General features: G+C 38.2%; 1 protein-coding gene across 1 annotated transcript; it reads left to right on the top strand.

The window, feature by feature from the left end:
* Positions 1-853: 853 nt before the first annotated feature.
* On the top strand, positions 854-1,786 carry LOC128636083 (olfactory receptor 1038-like). The gene has a single exon (XM_053689148.1). The coding sequence runs from the start codon at positions 854-856 to the stop codon at positions 1,781-1,783; it is 930 nt and encodes a 309-aa protein (XP_053545123.1). The 3' UTR covers positions 1,784-1,786.
* Positions 1,787-16,105: the final 14,319 nt, after the last annotated feature.

Below are 16,105 nucleotides of genomic sequence, written 5' to 3'. Positions count from 1 at the left end.
TATCACATAAAGCCTACTGGTTCATTATTATCATATATTGCCTAATAGTACATTATTATCACATAGTGCCTACTGGTTTATTATTATCAGATACTGCCAACTGGTTCATTATTATCACATACTGCCTACTGGTTCATTATTATCACATACTGCCTACTGGTTCATTATTATCATATACTGCCTAATGGTTCATTATTATTACATGCTGCCTACTAGTTCATTAATACTGCCTACTGGTTTATTTATCATATTAATATCATATACTGCCTAGTGATTCATTATTATCACATACTGCCTACTGGTTCATTATTATTACATACTGCCTACTTGTTTATTATTATCATGTACTGCCTACTGGTCCATTATTATCACATACTGCCTACTGGTTCATTATTATCATATACTGCCTACTGGTTCTTTATTATCACATACTGCCTACTGGTTCATTATTACCATATACTGCCTACTGGTCCATTATTATCATATACTGCCTACTGGTCCATTATTATCACTTACTGCCTACTGGTTCATTATTATTACATACTGCCTAATAGTTCATTATTATTACATACTGCCTACTTGTTCATTATTATCATATGCTGCCTACTGGTTTATTATTATCATATACTGCCTACTGGTTCATTAGTATCACATACTGCCTACTGGTTCATTATTATCACATACTGGTTCATTATTTTTTATACTTCCCTGTTTACCCAAAATAGTCCAATGTAAATTAAAATAAATAAATCTAATTTTGTATATTTTGTTGTGATACTAATCAACGATCAATATACCATCTTTTCTTCTAATAAGGTGAACATTAATTTTTAGAAAACAGCTATTTATAAAGATGGAGCCGGCAAATCAGACCATGGTGCTATTTTACATACTGAAGGGTATCTCTGATGTCCCTAAACTTCAGACTATGATCTTCCTTCTGGTTCTTCTCATATATCTTATCACCCTTGGTGGAAATATGACTATTTTTCTGCTTATCTGTCTGGATAATCAATTACACACACCTATGTATTTCTTTCTAGGAAATTTATCCCTCCTGGACATGTGTTATACAACTCTCACTCTACATAAGGTCCTTCTGAACTACATATCAGGGGATAATACTGTTTCTTTACCCGCTTGTATGACACAGATGTATTTAATATCATCTTTAATGGCTGATGAACTGTTAGTAATAACCGGCATGAGTTTTGATCGTTATGTTGCCATCTGTAACCCTTTGCACTATCATATGATCATGAACCGTATACTATGTGGTCTGTTGGCGACCATCTGTTGGGTACTTGGATTTATTGAAATTATTCCTTACATCCTCCTGTTATTACGTTTTACTTGCTATACTACTAATGTTATAAACCACTTTTATTGTGATCTTGTTCCCTTAATTAAAATGTCTTGCAGTGATACCACTGCTCTTGAACTTGTCATTCAGTTTGAGGGAACCTTGTTTGGCATTTTGATCCCTTTTTCTTTGACCTTTATCTCCTACATTCTTATCATTGCTGCCATTTTGAGAATTCACTCTAGCACTGGGAGACGTAAAGCCTTCTACACGTGTTCGTCACACCTCACAGTTGTCATTCTCCTATACACCACTCTCATCTGCCAATACCTGAGGCCAACCTCTATGGACAGCTTGAATTATAACAAACTGTTTTCTTTTTTTAATGCAGCTGCCGTCCCCATGCTCAATCCCCTGATATACAGCTTAAAAAATAAAGATGTAAAAGAAGCACTGAAACGGGGATTGAAGCTATTGTGAGAAATATACCAATACCAACATATGTATCTAATGTTTGCTTTGTATTATTTACAGCTCAATCTTTGGATTTTCTACATTTAAAGGGTGAACAGACATTTTTAAAGGCTCAAAACAGATCAGCATCAAAGTAAAACTATGCAGCCAATAGGAAAAGAGTCTTAACAAACCCCTTTAATTAACCTTTTACTGTCAATTTTTAATAATGTGCAATCATTTTTTCATCACTGAGACACTTAAATGGACTGTAATTTCAACTTTCATGATTCAGATATAGCACGCAATTATATTTCCAATTTACGTCTATTATCAAAACTTTGTTCTAGTTGGTGTGTGCAGCAGATTTCATTGGGGTGTACATTCAGGGATTTTTTTTTTTAAATGACAAAAATACATGAAAAGAAAGGACATTAATTTTAATTCAAAATAGCATATTAAATGAAGAACAAATAAAGATAGAAACTCAACAAAAATGCCACAAATACCAATATGTCCTAGCAGCGATAAGAAGGCACTCAAAAATTAGTAAATATATTTATAACCAGATAATTAAAACCCTCAACATGCGAACCTGAAGGAGTGGCTCCCAGCCCTGCCCACTGCAGTGCACGAAGACTGCCTAGTTCACATAGGGCCCAATTCTCAAAACTCATGGCTTTAAAATAATACCTGAGGTGCCTCATAATGCTGAAGGGCATCTTATAGAATCTTGCCAGACCAGAGAGCTTTAGAGAATCTGTCCCTAAGACTTTGTCTCCTTGTGCTGCTGAAGCTGATGACATCACACTAAAATTGTGCATGGCATGGAACCTACAATTCTCATCATGTCGTTCACAAATTAAAGTGCAATAGCAGTGATTTAATTGTGCCCTGGTTAATAGAACCCACCTTATTGATAGGTTTTCCGTCCTGGGTGACTGCAGTGATGGGGAATATGATGTTGCACTACATCCTACAATCATATTATTGCACCTCGCAAGAGCAGCAGCTCAGTGAGGGCAGAATTGGTGATCAAGTCTAGGCTCTCCCTCTTACTTCCAGCAGATTGGAGGGAGAAGGGCTCACATGTAAAGTTCTGAGTGGCCCCAGGTAATGGTGGTGCACTTGGAAAATCTTGCAGTTGTGTCATTCAGGCTAGTCTGGAGTTGGCTGTATTAGGGTTTGCCTGGGCACACCTGGCACATCCTGTATGCACATCTATGATTGTTCTCTTCATAGCTGCTCAAAGAGCTGCTATATACCCCTTATTGTTTGTGCGCATGAGTTAGTGCGTCACTTGCAATCTAACCCGTTGTTAGGAATACAGCTGCAATATAGTGCTCAGGACATGTGCACACTCCTAATCCTACATAGGTATGCTTTTAAACTTAGGATACACAGTGAGCAAAGTACATTTTATAGTAGAAGTAAATTGGATTTATTTTTGTAAAACTGCTTGTTCTATGTCTTGAAAGTTACATTTAGACTTCATCAACGAACATTCTGATGATCCTGTTTTATTTATAAAGGTTTCATAGTTTAAAAGTGTGAGCTGTTCAATATTTTAACTTTTTTTATTGAGATTATTAGCAAATGTTACAATATTATAAGTTATGAAACAGTCCTGAGAAATTGGAATGACATGTTGTGATTTCAGTAGTTAACATACAAAAGAGCATATAAAGCAAACTGGTGAAATTGAAACCTCTATTTTGTACATAAACAACCACCTGTGAAGATTGAGGCCACACCTGGGCCTATATACATTTGAGAAAAACAGCTATAGTGATATAGGGCCACCTATGGGCTGATGTGTAATCATTTCTGGAACAAGGCCACTTATTAGCTAATAAAGACTGATATAGATCAGGGATACAGAGAAAATGGTAATGTACAGGAACAGTAGCATATCAGTTAGATGATTTAATATAGGTAGATATTAAAAGATAATGAAAAAAACAGGAAGCTATAGGGTACCTGAGTCCTTTTCCACATAAATGCAGACATCCCAACCTGAAAAAACTCATTTCAGGGAGGTGGCTTCTCCCGCTTCTGCGCCGCCACCCCCCTCCCTCCCAGTAATATATTGGACACCTTGAAACCCTAAATAAGATATAGACTTATCATTAAAGTAGATTCCCACTAAAGTCACATTAAAAAAAACTGTTGCTTTATTGCACATCCGCATACAACAAACCTATTTTCCAGTGATCGTACACTTGTTGAATGCTCAAATATTTTAGAATACGAAGTTTAATTACCTGCAGTAATTAAGGTAGTATTTGTGTTTTATTTTATTAAAATCAGTGGGGCTTTTTGGTTACTGATGCTTTGAGGGTTCTATAACGTCCTAGCAACTAAGGGAATTCCTTAAAGAAACACTTTTCCAGAATTTGGGCCACATTGGATCATAGTACTTGGAGTTTCAGGGAGATTGCACTCCATTTGCTGGCATCAGGGAGCCGCTATAAGAATCATGGAGACTCCCTGAACTTCAGGGAGAGTTGGGATGTCTGTAAATGTGTAAGGTAGGGGGATGTAGACCTCTGGGCCAAAGGTGAAATGCCGTGCATGAAACAATTACACATCCTCTAATCTGAATGTGTTAACAAGAATAGTTCTATTTGTATGTAAATAAATATAGTATATAAAGAACAAATTAACCCCCTTACTCATATGCATTCCACTTACTGATGGCTAGTCTTTAGGATATACTAACACGATTAAAAGTTTTAATGGTAATCTGCTGTTATGTGATTCTTTTTTCATGATATGATGTTATCATATATCACTTTTCAGCAAGGAAATGACTGACACATTACACAGGTTTTTGCAATCTTATAATAACAATGATGGTTTTATTCTGCAACATAATCATGGAAACAAAATACCACAAACCACTGTTCATGCTTGTAACACTCTATGCAATGGCAATACTCATATAATCATCTATGTAGCTTTCATTTACATTTAGTTGCCTGCGCAACGACTGATAACAATCTTATGTTGTATTACCACTAAAACAATTCTAGCTAGCTTTAAACAAACGAATTAATACATCACCGTGATCTCTGGTTGCATCATCCTATCCTGCCGCTTCTGGGGCGCAATGGGAGGGGACATCTGGGCAATCTTTGGACCAGGAGAAAAACAGGCGATCAGCGGGAAAAAACAACACTGAAGATGCGTCCATCCACAGGTCTCAAAAATACACTCAAATACACACACCAAAAATACACAGACACTCAGACACTCAGACCCTCAGACTCTCAGACTGATCAGATTGCCCACAGGTACCCTTCTTTATACTGTTCACTTGTGTAACAGTTTTGGCGCAACTCCACAGATTCTGAGACCGCTCCCTCTGAGGTTGGCTGTGGCCCAAGACATCTGGCCAGTCTGTCTTAGCCTCAACCAAGCTTATCAGGGCATGCCCAGGTACTATCTCTGACGTATTCCTAAACTGCAATGCCGTCATCTTTAGTTTCAAACAAACATGTTTTTCTGCCTAACATTACACATCTGATTATGTGGTCTTATGCAGTTACTTTTGTCAAATACATCAATAATAGTTTTAACAATCTTTCCATAGATATAATTAATAGCTAAACATCATAATGGCTTTATTACTTAGCCTATTGCAATTAATATTACTTAGCCTATTGCAATTAATAATAATTAATCTTTTAACAATATTACCTAAGCATTAGCCCCTATACTAATGTGTTATCAAGATGTTCCTTAATGTCAGTAAGTGACCCCTGCCAAGGTTACACCCTTGTTCTGTCTGGGTTTTGACTTCTTATCATTAGCATCCATCGGTTGTTTACCACTTGTAGCATGACTTAGTAAAATTCAGTGTCATCTACTTGAAGTTAATTAATGTCTTTTACTCTGTTAAAGGCACACTCTCTTAAAGGCAAAGTCACACACGTTAGTGCAAGTGTCTTATGCTTTCACTCTCTTAAAGGCAAAGTCACACAAGTTTAAGCAAGTGTCATATGAGCAATTACTGCAACCACTTTCCTTACATTCCACCCCTTGGTCATGTGACACCTTGCTTGTTTCTAAACACATACCTTAATAATTAAGACTTATCCACTCAAGTAATATTGTCTTTTGGTTTAAAACACATCCTACCTAATGTATTACAGAAACATCCAAACATTTTTACTATAATGAATATCGCACACAAGCAAGCCAGACTTATTAATAGCCATTTAACTATAGTTTTGCCTAAGCTTCCAAGCCATCCCCCCAGTCCAAAAGTCCAGTCAAAGTCTTTAAGCCATTTGCTAAATGAATCGTCATGTACCTCACGTATGTGCTTTTGCACTTCTTCTAATCTGTGTAGGTCATGTTTGATTCTACCTGCATTGTCTTCTATGTACACACAGCATTGCTGGTGGATTCTCTGGCAAACTCCTCCTTCTGCAGCTAGGAGGTAGTCTAGAGCCATTCTATTCTGCAATGCCACCATCCTAATTTGTTCCTGTTCTAGTGCTAAAAGCTTTATTGCATCTTCAGTTACATTAAAAGCTTCATCTACTAAATCAGCTAGCGTGTTTAATCTGGTGAGGGCTGTAGCAGCCCCATAATGAGGGACAAATGTTGCAAGCAGGCGCATACCTTCACTAATTTTAACTCCATTGTGTATTTTGTCCAGATCAAGGTATCTTTGTATTCTATGCAACATAGGTGGTGGAAGCGTGGTGGTTATGTTAAAAGCAGGGAATATATATCCTAAAAAGCATGGGCCATAATGGGTGCAAGGTATTACCTTTACTGCCCACCTCCCACACAACCAATAATATCCCACTGGCAGCTTAACAAAAGGAGGACATATCCTATTCAATCGCTTCCTCCCATCCTTAGTCCGTGTGTTACCTGCTAGTGTTTCCCTATTAAGCTGGTACCAGTCTTTAATAAGGTCTCTGGGCTCACCAAACTTAGTCTTCCATTTCTCATGGGCATATGTCAAATATGAGAAGTCATAGAATTTCAGTTTAATGTTGAATACCCCTGTCCTATTTTTAACTAGCCGTCCTATGTTATACATTAACATTATCATGTCAGGTAGCTGGGTTAGGTTATTAGTACTATATATATCCCCATCTAGATTTTGAAACATAATAGCACCTGTAGTCACATTATTAGCTAGATGCAACTTATCCAGCAAGTCATCCCTACCTGGTGTGTTAAGACCTGTAAAATTCCACACAGTCTTATTCCCAATCATATCGGCAAGCATACTCATGGTTAAAGGGACACCTAAATAAGGGTAACCCCTAGTCTGCCCGTGAGGCACAAACCCACATACCCAACATGGTCCCTGAACATTTGTCACATTAAACACATCCTTGGCAGTTTTTACAAAGGTATTATCAAGTTCCCATGAGGAGGCATGCAGGGAGCCTAAATGGCGCCGTGCATGGTCCCTTTTTCCCTTGTGTCGGTTGTTTAATAATTTCCCATCCATTACAGGTCTCCTGATATACATTAAAAGAGGTTCAGATGACTCTTTTCCTGTATATTTACACACATATGTCAGTCCCTCTGGTTCCCCATCAGTGTATGATATGTTTAACATTACAGCACGAACCTGTGTATCAGTGGATGTTTTACAACCTAAAATGCGTTCCTGAATCCCCACTGTTAGTTTTGGGGAAGTGGAAGGCGTACTGGGATTTTCACAAATCAACCCAACCCCTTCTTGCAGTTCAAATATTAAGTTCTCATCCTGTAAAACAATTGTCCAGCTCTCATCCTTCTTAGAGTCCTTACAGTCTTCCCTGGTCACTGCAGCAGAACAAAAATCTTTAGTTACACAATGTACAGTGAAGGAAGGGATGTCACAGGTAATTGTCTCTTCTTCTGATAGTTCAAATACCACCGTTTCTCACTTGGTAAGGAGCATCCAATTTCCATATTCATTCTTGGTCAGACAGGCACCTTTCATGTTTTTTACGTCATCATCAAAGGTAAATGGGAGGGAGCAGGATGCCCATGTTGTGCAATACGGAACGGTCATGCTTCCCTCATAGAAGGTGTGATAGCTGGCACTGGACACCTCACGTTTCATCCTCTGGCTCATACGACCAAAAGGAGTCCCAACAGAGCACCAGTTACAATAACAGCGACACCAGCAAATATCTAGGAAGGAAACACTTTAATTAATTCCACAAATAGCACTTGCCCGTAGGCACATGCAACCAATCATTGCTCCCTATCCTTGACTACATTCACTAGATTGTAACTTCCCTTTTAATACATCTATGCTAATTAAATACTCTGGGATGGGTACAATTAAAACAAAACATCACTGCTTAGGGAGACTTCCTACTTTCAATGCCACCCCTGCTTGTTTTACCTCTATAGTCTCCCCCCTCTAATAAATCTAAGTTGCCTCCACTTCAGTATCAATCAAAGCCTGCTTAAAATAGACCATACTGATACTGGGAGCTTGGCCTGTTTCGTATGGGCCCTGGAAATATTACTCCAGGTCCTCCAACGAAAGCAAGTCCAACCCTGGCCCTGGGGCTTCAGGGGCACTGGCCCTTTTTGTCCCATCCAGGTATTGGTATCCTTTTCCAGTGGACTTTGTTTGGGAATCAACTAGGGACATTTTCCCCTCAGGGCTAGTTTCCCAACACGTTACCACAGCATGTTGAGCATGATGCTCAATGTACTCCTGTGTGCCTATCATTCTGGACAGTGAGATTTCACTGTCAGTGATAGATCTGTCATTCAGTACATTTACTGCTTTTCCCAAATGGACCTTCCATTTCTGCAAAGTTTCATCCCACCCCCCAGGGTCCCATCTGGCCCTGCTCTGTAATACTGATTGTAACTTACTTTTGCTCAACCTACCACCCTTCCGCTTTACTTTGGCCCTGGCTACCTTAACCACAGCCTGTTGAGCTACATCTTCATAACACTGGCTCTTTTTTAATAGCAATTTATTCTGACTCTGCAGGCACACCATCTGCTCTACAGCTTCCTCTAACTGCTCGTGTGTCTTTCTGTATGCCTGTAATAACACCCATAATTTCTTATGTAACCTTTCTGTGTCTGAATTTGTCTTAACTTTTACATTCTGTAATTTATTCAACACTTCACAAGGTTCTATTTTGTTAAAAAATTCAGCGTTATCTGGGAGGTCAGTCCCAGACAAGACTTCCCCTGCTAATTCCTGATATGGGGTCCCCTCCCAAGCCGCAATATTTTGAGGCCATGAAGGGGGAAACCGTTTGTACTTTCTTCCTAAACATTTTCATAATACCTTCAATTATTGCTGACATCAATCAATAAATTCACAGTAACAATAACAATATATGTTAATATGTATATACCTGTGCAATATCAATTAATTTCATTCCAAGGTGACAATTGTGACTATGTCCATGAAATAGCTGTTTATTTACACAGCTTTCATGGCTCATTTGAGGAATTAACAATTCAATTCTAACTAATCCAGAAACATATATATTTATACTCCTGACCATGCAAGATACAACTATATATTTTTCTGGCTTATTATTTTATCTACAAAGGGGTTTCACTTTCGCTCGGAGCTGCGTCTATCAGCTCTGCACATTCATTAAGAAAACTGTCAGTTTCTTTGCTCAAGTGATAAACAATTATGCATCCTGCCGACTACGCCAATAATGTTATGTGATTCTTTTTTCAGGATATGATGTTATCATATATCACTTTTCAGCAAGGAAATGACTGACACATTACACAGGTTTTTGCAATCTTATAATAACAATGATGGTTTTATTCTGCAACATAATCATGGAAACAAAATACCACAAACCACTGTTCATGCTTGTAACACTCTATGCAATGGCAATACTCATATAATCATCTATGTAGCTTTCATTTACATTTAGTTGCCTGCGCAACGACTGATAACAATCTTATGTTGTATTACCACTAAAACAATTCTAGCTAGCTTTAAACAAACGAATTAATACATCACCGTGATCTCTGGTTGCATCATCCTATCCTGCCGCTTCTGGGGCGCAATGGGAGGGGACATCTGGGCAATCTTTGGACCAGGAGAAAAACAGGCGATCAGCGGGAAAAAACGACACTGAAGATGCGTCCATCCACAGGTCTCAAAAATACACTCAAATACACACACCAAAAATACACAGACACTCAGACACTCAGACACTCAGACTGATCAGATTGCCCACAGGTACCCTTCTTTATACTGTTCACTTGTGTAACAGTTTTGGCGCAACTCCACAGATTCTGAGACTGCTCCCTCTGAGGTTGGCTGTGGCCCAAGACATCTGGCCAGTCTGTCTTAGCCTCAACCAAGCATGCCCAGGTACTATCTCTGACGTATTCCTAAACTGCAATGCCGTCATCTTTAGTTTCAAACAAACATGTTTTTCTGCCTAACATTACACATCTGATTATGTGGTCTTATGCAGTTACTTTTGTCAAATACATCAATAATAGTTTTAACAATCTTTCCATAGATATAATTAATAGCTAAACATCATAATGGCTTTATTACTTAGCCTATTGCAATTAATAATAATTAATCTTTTAACAATATTACCTAAGCATTAGCCCCTATACTAATGTGTTATCAAGATGTTCCTTAATGTCAGTAAGTGACCCCTGCCAAGGTTACACCCTTGTTCTGTCTGGGTTTTGACTTCTTATCATTAGCATCCATCGGTTGTTTACCACTTGTAGCATGACTTAGTAAAATTCAGTGTCATCTACTTGAAGTTAATTAATGTCTTTTACTCTGTTAAAGGCACACTCTCTTAAAGGCAAAGTCACACACGTTAGTGCAAGTGTCTTATGCTTTCACTCTCTTAAAGGCAAAGTCACACAAGTTTAAGCAAGTGTCATATGAGCAATTACTGCAACCACTTTCCTTACATCTGCCTATTCCAAGTATTACAATAATATAAATATTAATAAAAGTCTGATGAACAAGAGGAGATATTAGTAGGTGAAAATGAGAGCTGAGACCTACTGTTGTTAATGCACATAAGTCCAAAACATAACTAGATAAAGTGGATTTATTGTTATGCTACAACTAAAACGTTTATAGGTCCTCTCACTCCAGAACAACTGTAGAGCGGGTTTAAAATGATAAGACCACATTGTATGTCTGCAAGAGCGTATACCATTAAAAAATTCTAATTACTTAAAATGAACTGTTGCTCCGTCCTGCTTTTTTAAATATACATCAGCACAGATTAAACTGATAACATTTTGTGGGAGGGAGGTAAATTAATTGATCAATCTCCGTAATCAACATATTGGACTTCCAGATAGGGAACATGTTAAATAGTAGGTGAACCGAGTCTACATATTTTACCCTTTGCACTGTAAAGTAAGGTATTAGGAGCAGTGGACTAAGAATAGGGAGTACAGTATGATATAAAAACACGGTAACACAAATAAAGAGGAGAACTCAACATACTGTCATTGGCTGAAAAAAAGGTAACAGCATAGCTAAAGAAACAACTCTCTAATATAATAAGATGCAGTCATTCAGTGTCTTTGAGACAATAATCTTGAGAGGGAGAGTAATAGTAAACCGTCCTCCATGGTATAGAGAGGGAGTCTTCTACTAACCCACGCCACATTTATCAGGGTTGCTCTGTTGCAAAGGTACCTTCATCCAGCTGAAAATATGTTGCATATCCATTACTGGGTAGAGGTAGTTTTCCATCTGGGAAGCGTATTCAACCGGGGACTGCAAAGCTCTAAGAGGATGGACTGAGACTCTCACTTTGAGACATAGGGGTATATTTAGCAATGGTGGAGCGGACATGATTCGCTGTAGCGAATCATGTCTGCTCGACCTCTCTAAATGTCGACAGCATACGCTGTGGGCATTTAACATTGCACAAACCTTTCTGGTGAAATGCTTGTGCAATGCTGCCCTCTGCTCACTGGCCGTCAATCGGCCGCTGGCAGGGGCCATCAATAATACCGATCGGATCAGGATGATTTCAGTCTGCTACCTAAAATGTCTTTTAACTGATGCTTCAGAGACCCATCAGAGACCCATCATTTCAGGTGGACCTGAACGCTGGGGCTTCAAATCAACACCTGTTGCTTAATAAACAGACCCCATAGTACGGTGGATTTTGCCACCGGTGCTTCTGACAGTTTTTGCACTCGTGGGAGTAAGGAGCCACTGATATGTTAGTAGGTCCGGCTAGATCATCTGCCTGAGAATGCAAGCAATTCACCTCCAAGTCCAGCAGGCTGGCCGCACCCCCTGGAGCTCGGGTAAGTGAAGAACAAAAGGGGCTCTCAACTTTACATATTTTTGTTTGTCACTGTCAGCGCTGCTCATCTTAAATAATGGAGCGATTGTATTCTGTAGTTTTTGATTCTGCTCAGCGAGCCTCTCTTTTTGTGTTAAAGATACAACAGTGTCATTCTCTCTTGCATCTGGGGATTGTATGCAGGTTAATAGCTGGTTAAATCTGTCAGTCATTAGGTTATCAACATTTGCTAAGAGAGTTTTCACCCTTGTGAGGTCTTCATAATCCTCTATCAGGAGTCCACAAATTCACTGCTGTAAATAATCAGTAGTAGAAAAGGTAACTGGTTTTCTCTTCTATGTAAATATAAATTGACATCAACAGCAGGTTCAAAGCTGTTCAACCTGGAGTGCTAGGGGGGGAGGGGGTTGTTGAGAGCTCGCTTGTAGGCCACCGCATGAATTCACCATGAGCTAGATCAGATCTCAGATGACATAGGTGGACAATCTCAACATCAATCGAAACAGCAATAGATAGGGTAATCAGAGTTTTTTTGTAGTTGTGGAATAGGATGATAAAAGACAACTAGGATAATAGGCGAATTATTAGAAGTGGTCTGGGAGATTCATAATTTGCGACCAGTAATTGTTGCTTCCTAGCCACAACCCCTCAATATTTTAACATTTTAATGAAACAGGAAATTACTGTTTCTAAAAATGTCAACTGAGCATGTGCAGTTAAAAAAAAATCATGCAAAAATCCAACACATGCCATGTTAAATTGCCAAAGTAGGTCACTAATTTAATATTTTTAAAATATTATGTGAAACATGTTGCAAAAAGTATTTACAAACAGATTATAGGTTGAATTTCAAACTTGATGAGGCATAAAATCCTTAAAGGATCACTAAACACAGCAAAATAACTTACAGTAAGATTACAAGTGTTGCGGTATGGCTATCGCGCTGAAAAATTGACCATAGCATCACTTTTCATTTAGAATCTCATTCAAATTACAGGAGCATCACAAACTAGGAATGTAATAATTTCTTACAATTTTGAGAAGGTGCAAATAATTTTGGCCAGTCCATTTTTGGAGTTTTGCATGGAATGTGTAAGATTTGGCTTTTTTTCTCCACTTTTTTTGTGTCATACCAATACAATTAAAAGAAATAAACATGAGAATTCCTAAACAATTGTAATTGCAACAATCTTCTGGGTGACGTGGTACATTATATGACAGAAATGCAGGGGTGACAATATGACTGTGTATATTTATATGTGTGTATATATATATATATATATATATATATATATATATATATATATATATATATAGGAATATGTATTCATAAATAAATGTGCAGAACATTGGAATGTCAAATATTTACAGTATCTACATAGTTATACAAATACATTGTAAGTGCAAAGTTTTCATGCAATGTAAACTCGAGGTTGTGTTCGCATTGCGCCTAACTTGTAATACCAGCTCACATTTGCGTGCGATAGTATTACTGAGTGGAGCGCAAATATTGAGAAAGAACATTTCTGTGATCCACTGGTAATCTAGTCTATAATTGTTTACAACTTTTAAATTTACTTTTATTATCACATTTGCTTCATTCTCTTGTTATCCTTTGCTGAAGGATCAGCATTGCTCTAGTGGTAGCTAGCTGATCACACCTAGTTAGCCAATCACAAGAGACACATTTATGCAGGCACCAATCCCCAGCTAGCTCCCACTAGTGTAGGATATGTGCATATTAGTTTTCAACAAGGAATACCAAGAGAATGAAGCACATTAAAAAAATAGAAGTGATGTTAAAAGGGTATTAAAATGACATGCTCTATCTGAGTCTTGTAAATTTAATTTGGACTTTCCTATCCCTTTAACATAAATTTATTTAGCCGGTAGCATTTGTATCTGTTTGGTGATATTGCTTCAAGGCCACCCTTAGCATTTGCTTAGCCCCCTCTTGCTACCTAAGTCATTCAATGGGCACCATGTACTAAGTAGTGTAAGCATGAATCTTACATGAACTTTAGCTTGTTCCAATAAAGGAAACACAAAGTGCTGTGGACATTCTGTATTGTGGATACACTTTGGAGGTTTGCAGAGACCTCAGTCTGCAGCGGCACCTTCTTTGTAATACCTGGTTGCTGAGTTGGATATAGTAATTTATTTATCTTGTGACCGCAATGTATGAAGCAGCGATAATCAGACCTCTGCTTCTTACAGTCTTCAACACTTCTGGGTTTGCAGAGAAAAATGATTGACAGGACCTTCTTTTGCGCAAGAGAAGGGGACGGCATTACAAACTCCCTTGGGTGTGTAATAGTTCATACTAGCAGCTGACAAACAGGGTCCCCTGCCCGTACATAACAAAGCCATGAGGACAGGTTCGCAAGTTGAGAACCTTGTCCGCATGGCAGTTAGTTCATGTCAGCCAATATGGTAGGGGTAATTTGTGTGTTTTGCCAATGCATAAAACCAATGTTCCATCCAAAAAAAATTTTGGTCTTCTAATAAATAATTGGAAAGGGGTTGTCCTTAAAGGGACAATAAACACCATGAGGTTTTTGTAGTAAAACAACATACTTTCATTCAGCTAGATTTAGAGTTTTGCATTAGAAGGGGTGCGTTAGCTATGCGTCTTTTTTTTCTAATGCACTGTTTTTAACGCTGGTATTACGAATTTCCAAACAAGCTCCTAACGCGACTCCTATCACGTATATTTTAGACACGTAATCACGCCCGCGTTAGACAGTCTCCCATAGAGATCTTTTGAGAAATCAGAAAAGCACGCTTTTTTCACCTAACACTCGATCTCGCGAGAAATACGCACTGCTCGGTCATATGACCTTTACCACATAATGCACAATAAAAACAAAAGGAAAATGTCATAACAACAATCACAAAATGTAGCACACACGCATTACTTGTTCAGAAGCTGGGGAAATAAACATGGAACACGGAACAAAACATGGAACAAAACAACACGAAAAGAAAAATTTGCACACTCATACACAATCAAAACACTCACATTCAACATTACGGAATATTAGTACAAACAAACATTCACAACACTTCACAAATACGACACCATCACAAATAAACATTTACATTTACACATAATACTATTGGACAATGTCATGCAAAACGATCACTATGACATCATCACATTTTACACATTCCACAAATACTAATTCAATATGAGCATGCGCAAATTCACACAACTAATACACATTGCACACATACTAATTACTAACAAAGCACACCTGAACACAATTTACAAGGCAAACCGGTACATCATTAATCATTTACACAGGGTATATAAGCACGACACAAGCATGGCTTCTTTGACTGTGTTGCTGGTGGGTTTTTGGAGATTAGAGATTTAGTGAGTTATTGTAAGAGTTAGTGCGAGTTAGTGTTATTGGGAGAGTTAGTGTGAGAGAGTGAGTTAGTGTTATTGGGAGTGAGTTAGTGTTATTGTGCAAGTTAGATAGTGGTAGTGTGAGTTAGTGGTAGTGTGAGTTAGTTGTAGTGTGAGTTATTGTTAGTGTGAGTTAGTGGTAGTGTGAGTTAGTTAGTGGTGGTGTGAGTTAGTTAGTGGTAGTGTGAGATAGGAAGAGAGCGGTAGTGAGCGAGAGTTGGTTTGGTTGAGTGTGCGAGTGCTTTTTCTGTATATGTAACACATTTACACGCAAACACATTCAATACATACATACACTTATCAATAACACTACATACACTCCATACCCCATCCCCTCTCATACTACACTCCATACCCGTTCCCTGTATTCCCATTCCCTGTAATCCCATACCCCATTCCCTCTAATCCCATACCCCATTCCCTCTAATCCCATACCCATCCCATTGTTACATTTAGTTTACATATCCTCATTTTTGTCTACTTTTAAAACTATGTTTTAGTTTGTTAAATACTCCTTACCCTCTTTTATTTATATCCCTTTCACACTTTGAGCACTTTTTTTTGTCTTTTTATTTATTTATTTTGACCCCCTTTCATTTGGGCACATTCACTTTTTGTTGTAGGAGTTAGGGATTAGTGTAGAGAAGAAATGGA

The sequence above is a fragment of the Bombina bombina genome, chromosome 7 (assembly GCF_027579735.1).
Source record: "Bombina bombina isolate aBomBom1 chromosome 7, aBomBom1.pri, whole genome shotgun sequence".
NCBI lineage: Eukaryota > Metazoa > Chordata > Amphibia > Anura > Bombinatoridae > Bombina > Bombina bombina.
Note: the sequence above shows the minus strand (reverse complement) of the source record. Positions and strands in the feature narration are given on the sequence as shown.

Bases quoted from the DNA above. Each gene is read 5' to 3' on its own strand.
- LOC128636083 (XM_053689148.1), top strand. From the start codon at position 854: ATGGAGCCGGCAAATCAGACCATGGTGCTATTTTACATACTGAAGGGT.